The sequence below is a fragment of the Prunus mume genome, linkage group LG1 (genome assembly GCF_029339155.1).
Source record: "Prunus mume cultivar Tortuosa linkage group LG1, ASM2933915v1, whole genome shotgun sequence".
In the NCBI taxonomy this organism is placed as follows: domain Eukaryota; kingdom Viridiplantae; phylum Streptophyta; class Magnoliopsida; order Rosales; family Rosaceae; genus Prunus; species Prunus mume.
Window position 1 is genome coordinate 23,226,442 of NC_142698.1, and position 10,513 is coordinate 23,236,954.

The 10,513-nt window shown below is 35.7% G+C and overlaps 1 protein-coding gene across 2 annotated transcripts; it reads right to left on the bottom strand.

Moving 5' to 3' along the window:
* Window positions 1-162: 162 nt before the first annotated feature.
* Window positions 163-9,059, bottom strand: LOC103337829 (Leucine-rich repeat protein kinase family protein). 2 transcript variants are annotated; one of them, XM_008241100.3, is made up of 21 exons: window positions 8,690-9,059; window positions 8,070-8,262; window positions 7,497-7,647; window positions 6,967-7,038; window positions 6,712-6,783; window positions 6,302-6,445; window positions 6,127-6,198; window positions 5,889-5,960; window positions 5,598-5,672; window positions 5,051-5,119; window positions 4,839-4,907; window positions 4,598-4,669; window positions 4,287-4,373; window positions 3,986-4,054; window positions 3,397-3,893; window positions 2,969-3,127; window positions 2,262-2,545; window positions 1,634-1,685; window positions 1,189-1,439; window positions 941-1,075; window positions 163-733 (listed from the first exon to the last, which is right to left on the bottom strand). In XM_008241100.3, the coding sequence occupies exons 2-21, from the start codon at window positions 8,176-8,178 to the stop codon at window positions 386-388; spliced, it is 2,859 nt and encodes a 952-aa protein (XP_008239322.2). In that variant the 5' UTR covers window positions 8,179-8,262; window positions 8,690-9,059; the 3' UTR covers window positions 163-385. The 2 variants fall into 2 exon arrangements, with proteins under 2 accessions (XP_008239322.2, XP_088906145.1); XM_089050019.1 differs by lacking the exon at window positions 4,287-4,373 and having other exon boundaries at window positions 8,690-8,933.
* Window positions 9,060-10,513: the final 1,454 nt, after the last annotated feature.

A 10,513-nucleotide genomic window follows, 5' to 3' on the forward strand; every position in this document is an offset into this window, starting at 1 on the left:
TAAGAAAGAAATTTCAATTTCTAAAATGAACTGCTCACTTATTGCTGGGATCTAGAATAAATTCATTCATGGACTTTTCCATTACAAAATATTTGCCATGGAATGATTGAAGGGCTAAGAAATGCACCAAAGTGCAAATCAAATCAACAAAAGCAAAGAAGATGGAGAGTTATTTTGGCCTGAGTCTTTGATTGTTAAAGTTGACTAGTTTTACAACAAAAGGATCAAAACAACATGTACTCCTAAGACGACTCCACCCCTCCCTCATCTTTACAAAATCAACTGTGATAAGAAAGGCTGTACAAATACAAAAAATGTCAATTGAATTTCGAATTTTCCAGAATAATATAACAACTCTGGGAGGCTATAGTTCTCCCTACCGTTCCTATCTTGGCGTGATTGTCGGCACAACCCCGCTAACAAGGTCACTGCCGGAGACATCTGAAGAGACATAAGGATGCTTTACTGCATTGGATGAGGATGGTGGAGTCATTACCTTTCCACCACTATTACTCATCACTGATTCTGTTGTTCTGCTGTCTGACTCTGGCATCATAAGCCATATATTTTCAAGTTCTCGAACAACCTCTGCCATCGAGGGTCTCACATCTGTCTCGTCTTGGCAACACTTGAGAGCCAAACTCAGAAACTTTTCCACACACTCGGAAGGGTAAGAGCCCATTCTTCCATCAATTACTGAGAAGATCATACCAGATTGGAATGCAATATTTACCTGAAGTGCAAGAAAACTTGTAACTTTAAAATGAACATCAAAATCGGTGTAGCTAGTCTATTAAATGGATCAAATAACGTGAACTACAAGTTAAAGTGGTCTTAAAGTGATTAAAAGGGAATCTATGTTGTTACATACAAAGCACAGAATTATGGTAGACATATATGCTTATTCAAAACACACTGCCTGTAAGGTTCGAGGAGTTACCTCTCGAACAATGTTTTTGCCATGTGAGATTGGCTGCATCCCTGTTAAGAGCTCCAGAAACACAACACCAAGGCTATAAACATCACTCTTGTCCGTTAGTTTATGAGTTAAGAAGTACTCTGGATCAAGGTAACCCTGCAAAATCAATTCAAGGAATAAGAGCAGGTCTATCACCTTCCCTATCATCCTCTGCAGTGACTAATTTGCATTGCTTGAAATTAGGTAAGTAGAATCTTTCTGAGTCTTACCGGTGTCCCCTTCACTACTGTGGATACATGAGCAGGCACAGCCCCTTCAAGATCTGGAACTGGAGCAAGTCGGGAAAGTCCAAAATCAGCAACCTTTGCAATAAACTTAGAGTCCAACAGTATATTGCTTGCCTTGATGTCTCGATGAAATATCGGAGGGTTGGCTTCAGTATGGAGGTACAGGATGCCCTTGGCTGATCCCAGGGCAATTCTCAATCTCATTTCAAAACCCAGTGGTTCTTTAGACCTAACTGTGACACAAGTATCAATTATATGTTATAGCTTGTCAAATGGCATGTTCAATTTAGAATTCCTTATCTTGTTAAAATCAAAACCAAAATCCCTATTGTAAATTCTTAGCCAAACATTTACGAATATTAAATTACTGCCCAGTAAGAGATGAAGTCAGAACCAAAGACAGTGAAGAGAAGAATATTAGGTTTACCAGAAAGGTGATCCCTTAGAGTGCCATTGGACATGAACTCATAAACCAACATCTGCATGCATTCAAAAAATACTAGTCAAGCTTTTCCCAAATGAAAATTGATGGTTCCTACATAACAAAAAGGAGCAAGAAGAGGAACTAATGTGCCGAATAATTCTCATGTGAAATGAAATTTTTTTTTTTTTAAACAAAGATGCATGTAAAGTTTTTGGCGCATGTTGAAAATGAATAAAGCCTTAACTTGAGGAGTAAACTGATCAAGTAAAGAAAAACAATATATGCTCCTCCATCATCAAGTGCCTCCATCTTGTATGTTCTGCTGCTTGATTGACTTTGATTTCTTTCTTTCTTTTTTCCATTATTGAACATGTACTATACATTAGTATGATTTTATGGATTTCATTTTCCTGGCTCTTCTATAGCTTTCCAAAATATTTTGTTCACCTAGCATCCATTTCCTATGTAAAAGGAAATTAATTCCTGATGCAGTTTATTATTGATCAAGTTACTGATGAAATTTGATAGACAAACAAACACGCAGATAATTTATGCTTTTTTTTCATTTGGTGGAAGAAATCTTCTGAAGAAAATGTAGCAGAATTACATTCAGAAAGCATAAGCAAAGTACCTGTTCCCCTTCTTCATCACAATACCCAACTAAGGATACTAGGTTCCTGTGATGTAAGGGTGATAATAATTCTATTTCTGTTAGGAACTCCTTCTCACCCTGTAATGATCCCTCTTGTGCACGTTTTATGGCCACAACAGTGCCATCAGCCAGGATACCTTTATAAACCTTTCCATAACCTCCTTGGCCAACTTGAGCAGAGCTGTTAAAATTGTTTGTAGCCGTGGCCATTTCTCCATAAGAGAAAAACTTGACACCATCAATTTTTACGGAGCTCTTGGATCCTGCATATAAATAGAGGCACAATGTTAAAAATTAAATTAAATAGAGAGACTACCCAATCTTGTTACAATTTGATGAAATAAAGATCCTTATTTGGGTTCATAACTTCCAATTTTTTATGGATTTGAGTAAAATTCTAGGAGACAAGAACGATATCAACTGGGCATAAGAAAAAAATTATGCATGTCCGTTCCTATAGACATTCAGGTGTGGCATCTAAAGATTCAAAAGTCATAGATTAGTCCAGCCACGTGAACCAAATGACAGAATTGAGGTATCAATCAGCGGTCAGCTTCAAAGTGGCTTCTCTCAAGAATTTCATGGGGCACTTGGGGCTTCTCAGGATTCTTAAATCTTGGGAGAAGCATTATGGCAATGATCATTTATACAAGTAACCTTTCTCCTTATGTTAGTAAGATACTCACTACGACGTCTTCTTGAAATTGTGTGGTGGTCCCTCAGATGCTTTCTCAATATAAGAAGAGAAACAATTGCAGATAGTGTAACGGCGCCAGCAATAGTCCCTAATATTATGCCAGCCAAAGCACCCTTGCTTAGACCAGACTTTGTAGAGGTGGCACCCACTGTGACATCAATAAGAGCCATGAGATCAACAAATCAAAATTATCAATCAATTTCATATCATAGATACATGAATGAAAAGAGGTATATTGACTGGTGCATAGTAGGCCTCCTAGAACCTTGTTTTTATAAATCAGAAGTGAAGCACTCAAATTGTTCAACCAGCTAAAGGGATATATACGTATTAATTGATATGCAGTTTAATAAGCATTAACGATGACAAAGCTGTACAGGAAAAAAAAACATAAATAATAAGGTTTTTGAGACAAACCATTCTTATAAGGATCCAGTAGAATGAAGTTGATGAGTTCATAAGGTCCAAATACATCACTGTCAGGAATTTTCCATGATGTGAACTTGGCCATGATTCTTTGAACTTCACTTTTATTGAAAGTATGGGAACTACTGTTATTAACATATACAGGAAAAAGCTTCAGATACATTCTCAGTCGAGGTCCCTTTTCCCATACAAATGAAGTAAGGTCCAGCTGATCAAGAGATAAGTCCAGACCAGAAGTAAGATACTCTTCAAATGTACTTTTGTATGGACGAAAATCTGAGAATCCAGGACTTTTCAACCGATATTCAACAGGTAGAGGAACAGCGCAGAAACAAACTACAGGAAGATATTCGTAAGGAGGTGGACATGCTTGACTCATACAGCTAGCGGTGGAGTTAGTTGAACCCTGACTGCTATTTTTGTCTTCACTTTCGGATCCACAGAACTTATTAAGGTTGGCACTTGAGCAAAGCGGATTTCCCCGAAGCCTGAACAACAATAGTCAAGAGTGAAAGTTCGATGAAGCATTTCATAACTTGCACTTATGTATTTAAAATAGAAACAAAGTTCAGAAGCAAACCAGACAGTGACATTTTGCGGAACTTCAGTACTGCCAGATATAGTTGTAAGGTTATTGTTCTGCAACTCCCTACAATATCAGAAGCCACGCTCCACCTCTTAATAAATTTTCAAAAGATGCTATAAAACTTAAATTCAAGCAAGGGCAAGGTTAAAGCACACTCTTTGACCACCAAAGGAAATGGAATCAATCTTTATAAACACAGACTAGTTAATTCTAGAGAGTGTAAATTCACACGTGCGACATGCACACATTCACTCCTAACCAACAGAAGTAACAATTTTCTCACTCCAGTTCTTACAAGATCAGTCTTTCTGTTGCGTTGAATGTCCTATTTTGCCAAAGGGTTGCTGGAACTGAACCATCTAGTGAATTGTTTGATATAGACCTGCCATGAGGAATAAATTCTCACTTTATTTCATAAAATAGTTTTTATTATTGGCACTGCTATAACATTTAATAGCATCATAAGTAAAATAACTTAAGATTCTTACTATTGACAAAATAAGATAGATGGAAGCTCGAATTTTAGCTAAATATCGATTAGTCAACAATGTCACTGAATCATCAAAATGAAGCAAAACAAGGAAAGAGCAGTTTAAAATTGCTCACAATTTTTGAAGATGAGGAAGACCCGAAAAGTTGGCAGGAATTCTTCCAGTAAGATTGTTGTTGGATAAATTGCTGCAGAAATGGTTCATATTAAATATTAAAAATCCATATAATCCTTTAAGAATCTAGTATAAGATTCTCCAAATCTCAACAAAGCTTTCTAGAGGAAAATTTATAAAATGATATTAAATGCCAAAAAAGAATGCATATGGCATATCATTTGCAAGATAAAGAGTCTTACATCGTCGTGATTTCATCAGAAAGTTTACCCGAAGGTAAGGATCCATTTAGCTGATTTGAACTTAGGTCTCTGAAAATTTGTATGAATAAGATAATGAATTAATTAATATACTGTCCAAATATACTGCATATTATATTCTACTGATGATTAAAAGAGGCAGCAAATCACTACAAGAAATGGGGTATGAAGTGAAACCTCTTGAATGAACTTACATATAACCAAGGTTTGGTATCCCACTCAAATCAGGGATGGGCCCTTGTAAGCTGCAGTTCCTCAGACTCCTGAAAGAAACAACCAAAACACAAAGATACTCAATATTGACATGATTCATCATGCTAAATAGCATATTTCTTGATTGCCATTCCAAACAAACAGGGTAGATCATCTAATGTGATATAAGCATCAGACAACAACAGGACAATCATTTAGATTCCTTATTTTATAAAAAATACTAATTGACTCTATGTTCCTATAACTCAGTCATGCCACCCAACAGGTCGAGCAACTTTATGTCCGCTTTTACTACTGCTCATACTTATGTTCCCTGTGCAAAGGTTGGAAATTTGGGTTTCCCAAGAAAACTACAATTATCTCTGTTTCTTACTATTCCTACACTAATATATTTAAAGAAAAGTAATCCCAAATCTTTCAGGGATTACATCTGAATCTGATGTATAAATAAATAGAGATGCAAGCACTTAGGTACACATTTTTACCTTTAAACCTACTTACAGACATAGGATCAGAAGGAGCACTTACAACTTCAACAGTTTAGACATCTTGCTATAAGAATCTGGAATCGTATTCCCATCAAAGTTGTTGTTGTCAAGTTGACTGCAAAACATAGAAGATGATAGGGATAATAAACTTGGCATGGGATTATATCCCTAATATTATGTTGTAGAAAGGAAATTCTAGAGAATTATTCACCAACAATACAGAAATTCAAGAAAGGAAAGGAATATATCAAAAAATTAAAGGTAAGGATAGACTATAGAAACACAATTAAAGCAAGAACTATGTCCCAAAATTACAAGTAAGAAAGCATACAGTATTAATAAGTTTGGCAGCTCGGAGAACTCTGGCGGAAGATACCCAGATAAGTTGTTGTTGTCAAGCAGGCTGCATAGAGTCAGATGCATTTATTTAACAAAGGATGGCCATACAGAAACACAATTGAAGAAGGTAAAATGATACTGATGGACCAATATGAATATTCTGATTGGACTCATTCTGTGCAAATAATGGCCACAATTAAGCACATGAATATAGCCAGTATCCTACTTACAAGTGGACAAGACTCGGTAATCTTGAAAGCTCATGTGGAATTTGCCCACTAATTGAATTGTTGTTCATGTGACTGCTCAAAAGGGAAAAAAGAAATCATAAGAAAGTGAGAAGTATAACAAACACAAGATAATATTACACTTTTTAAGCTAAAGCAGCACAAGAAAGACCCTCACAAGTGCTTTGTCTTGTTTAAATTTGCAAATGATTTAGGTAATGATCCTGAAATTTTGTTCTGGTCAATTTGTATTCTGTCCAAGTTCGGAAGATAACCAAGCTCATCAGGCAAGGGACCTGATAATTGGTTTCCATTCAGGAGCCTGTAAACACAGAATATTAGATGGAGAATGAAAAGTTAAGCCATTTAGCAATAACAAGTTATCGAACATTGAGGAATTAATACTTTGATTAATTGATTCAAATTTGGGAGTACCTCACAACGTGCAAAACTTATGTAATACTTGAACTCTAAAACTAATGTGTGCTTTCCAATCGTATTAACATAAAACATTACCATGGGATGACAAGTAGACTCAGTGATCCAATCTACCCAATATTACCAAAAAGTCAAAACAGCTTAACTTACAAGAGTTCCAAGTATGTAATGTTGCCTATCTCCTTTGGTATACTTCCAGTTATTTCATTCCACATAAAATCCCTACAGCAGAATGGATGGAATATGCGTCAGAGGAAAGAGAAATCATTCACCATCACTTTAGGCAAGAGAGTAACAGATTTTCCAGAGTATTGAGTGAAGATTGTCCAAGAATTTAAAATCAGACTATAGATTCTTTTCCCTTTTATTAGTGTAAAGCTTCTTTCAAGGTAAATTGTGCCTTACAATATTTTCATAAAAGATAAGTTGCCAAGCTCTGGTGATAAACTTCCTGACAGATTCATATTTAGTAGTTGCCTGCAGTAAAGAAGGAAAACATGTCATTATAGACCAGTTTACTTGAAGTTTAAAAGTTTAACATGTTTTGAGTGATAACAATACATACTTTTCATGTAATGCAAGACATTCAGCACTACTTAATTCTGTAAACCTTAGATGGCTAGTGATTGATTTTCCAAACGAAGAAAGAAAAAATTGACAGCTTTTTTTTTAATTTCATTAAGATATGTCTACGAAGTTCATAATTGGATAACCCATGTCCCATGACTTCTTCCATAGTAAAAGGCTAAAAGGACCATGACCACATCTCTTAAATAGTAAACTGCAAAAACGCACTTGGAACCTGAGAGATGGAAATAAAATCTCTCCACAAATGGGGGAAAGAAGGAAACAAGAAAACCAAAAGAAAGAGGATATCTCCATTCAGTCGCTGATGCTACAAGGTACAGACAAGAATCAGAAAGATTGAATCATACAATTCTTGAACATGAAGATAGCCATCAGATAATGATGTGTTGTAGCACAGAACTCCTGTCCAGTTGGCAGTACATGGGTCTCCTCGATTCCAATTGCTCAGATTCTTGTTGGGATCAACCAAACTTCGCTTGATGGCCTTCAACGCCGTCACTGTAAATTAACACAAACGATAATCATTACTTGATTAACACAACCAAATAAATTAAAATTTAAAAAGACCAACTATAAGGATATACAAATCATAAACAAGGAAATGTCTACAATCATTCTATATATCACAAATGAGTCAAAATCACAAAATCATTGTTGGAGTGCATGTATTTACTGAAACTGGAACTGGACATAGACATCAATCCCTCTAGAAGAAAGAAAACTTGAAACAGGTCACTTCATTTGTCAATTGAAGTTACTGTTTAAGCACATAAGGCGACTCAGACTCCTGATTGGAAAAAATTCTACAACGCACTCACACCATAATAACCGTACTCAAGCATTCCCTATAATAGAATTTCTGAAGAAATCTGCTGGGGAGCTTAGAAATTCAAAGCTTCACAAAACATAAGCAAAATCACCTTCTGCAGGGTGAGTAATATTAGGGTTTTGTGCTAAGGCTCGTAGCGAAAACCAGCACAAGCACGTGGCGAAAACAGCTGCATATGTCCAAACTCTTGACTGATACATCCCGGGACTGTAAAAATCACTACAATTCTTATTCACCTTTTATAGCACAAGGGTAGAAATTCATGCAGAATTCGAATAGTCCTCCTGATAGCACCAAGCACAAAGTTTGAAATTTTGAATTAGAGGGTAAACCCAAAAGATGGAAATGGTGTGTTTAACGAAGGAAACAAAGGTAAAGCACAGCTTCAACACTATAAATGAACAGAATTTTCAAGTCCTCAAACAAATCAATAGCAAAGCAACAAGCCCCAACCACTTCAAACCAAAATATGAAAATTCATATGGCAGACAGCTAGAGACGAAATAAAGAACCCCAATTGCCAGCAACTCATACAAGAATAAGTTGAATAAGAACAAAGAAATTAGGAGATATTCATACTTCGGACAAACTGAAATCTTGAAACTTAAAAAGAATGATGCAAAAAAAGAGATAAGCTTGGGTTGAAACTTGAATTTGAATATACCAACTATGTGAAGATTTATAACATGAAACATTGTAAAAAAAATGGACCTTCCGCTTGGGTTTGGTATTTTTCTGACCAGGTCACCATAACTAATGCTGCATAGATGACTGATGTTGATGATGATTTCACCCATCCTTTTCTTTTGCTCTGTTTTTTATTTTACAATGTGGAATTAAATTTGTATATAAAATATATCTAACCGAAAACGAGTTCTGGTGTTGGGTTTGGCTGTATTGACTTTTTAGCATTTGAGGGTAGGCTGTTGTTGAGAGAGTTTGTAATTGTTGAGTGGAGGTATTCACCAATCCAATAAACTGATGACGTTTGAGACTGGGTACGGCCAACTACCACTGCCCGGTGAGCGGGAGAGAGAGAGAGAGAGAGAGAGGTTTTGTGTCCATTTAATATTTGGTCTGATAGAGCTGAATTAAAAGCATTACCTTTTTTTAATGCCGGTGGTTCCAGGTTGTTTTCATGAACACATCGAATTTTAAATTGTAATGAAGTATTTCCTTTATTTTCCGGCTATAATGGAAGAGAATCGACCTCTTTCAAAAACTTATAAAATACAGTATTTATTTACGAACTTGTATTTCATACATAATTTGTCCACATTGCGATGAGTGTTACCGGTTATAGCCGATCAACCGGCAGTCACATTCATAGTTGTCGTTCAATTTTGATTCCGTATTGGAGGCTCGTATTTAATATATTTAGAAGTAGAAGAAGGAGAAGAAGAATGAGAAAGGAATGGGAAATGAAATGAGAGATGAGAGAGAAAGGAATACAACATATAATATGTTTTCAAAGACAAATTAAACTGTTAATTAGGTTTTAATTTACTTAAGATATTGGTTAAACAGACTTTAATTATTAGTAATGCAAGCATCAATCAAATCTATGGCAAGTGGGAACACATATTAATCCGTCAACCAGCATGTTTCGTCATGCCATGTGTATTGAAAGCAAACGGCAGAACTGAAAGCGAAGGCCAGGGGTACAGAAAGTCAAATACATAATTTCAGGGCCAATTATATAATTATGGTTGACAGGAATTTAATTTTTTACCCATCAAGTTTGGTTGTATTGTAATTTTGGCCAACACCATCAGCCTTTTCAATAACTACATCAATGAACTGAAAGATATAAAGTTACAAACAAAAGCATCAAAGCTGAGCAGAGCACTGTTCAATTTAATAGATTTGGATTTTGGACTTCAACTTACAGATAATTACAAGGAGATAGAGTTAAATGGAACTCTCCTAGCTTTAAACAAGGAATATTAACATCTGATTCTCAATGCTCACCTAATCATTTGACGCTGGTGCAACTTGTTGAATGTATATACTTATGTTTTTTCTTGCAAGCAATAGTTTAAATCACCTTATAAGAAGAAGATTCAAACTTGCGAGTAAAGGGACGTCCTAACAAATATGTCTAACACGCATTTGATATTTTCCCCTGTTTTTGTTTATAATTTCAACCACTACCTTCTTAATAATTACTCTCCTCTAAGGTCAAGTTCAAATTTCAACCTTGTGTGATTATGTGTAGCTATTAAAACATTATTATTTTGACTTCCGTGGGCGGCTTTACACATGACAAGAAGAGAATGACATGGATTGGGAGCAACAAATAATAGCCTGTCAATTTGGGGTTAAGCTCATTGGGCTGGTTCGATGATTTGGGTGCACTGGGCTGACCCATATGAATGGTGGGTACCATTTTACAGCCCTAAGCTTTTCATTAAATCGATGTCCCAATGAATCGGAACAACATATACTATACAACAATCTTTTTTTTCTTTTTCTTTTTTGGGTAAAAATGCTTTGTTATAAGAGTATACAGAGGAGAGGATGAAAATATCCAAA

Coding starts and splice junctions, on each gene's coding strand:
- LOC103337829 (XM_008241100.3), bottom strand. CDS start 8,178: ATGTATCAGTCAAGAGTTTGGACATATGCAGCTGTTTTCGCCACGTGC. Junction 4,374..4,597: donor CTTCCTCATCTTCAAAAATT/GTGAGCAATTTT, acceptor TCCTCATGGCAG/GTCTATATCAAACAATTCAC. Junction 4,055..4,286: donor GCAACAGAAAGACTGATCTT/GTAAGAACTGGA, acceptor CTGATATTGTAG/GGAGTTGCAGAACAATAACC.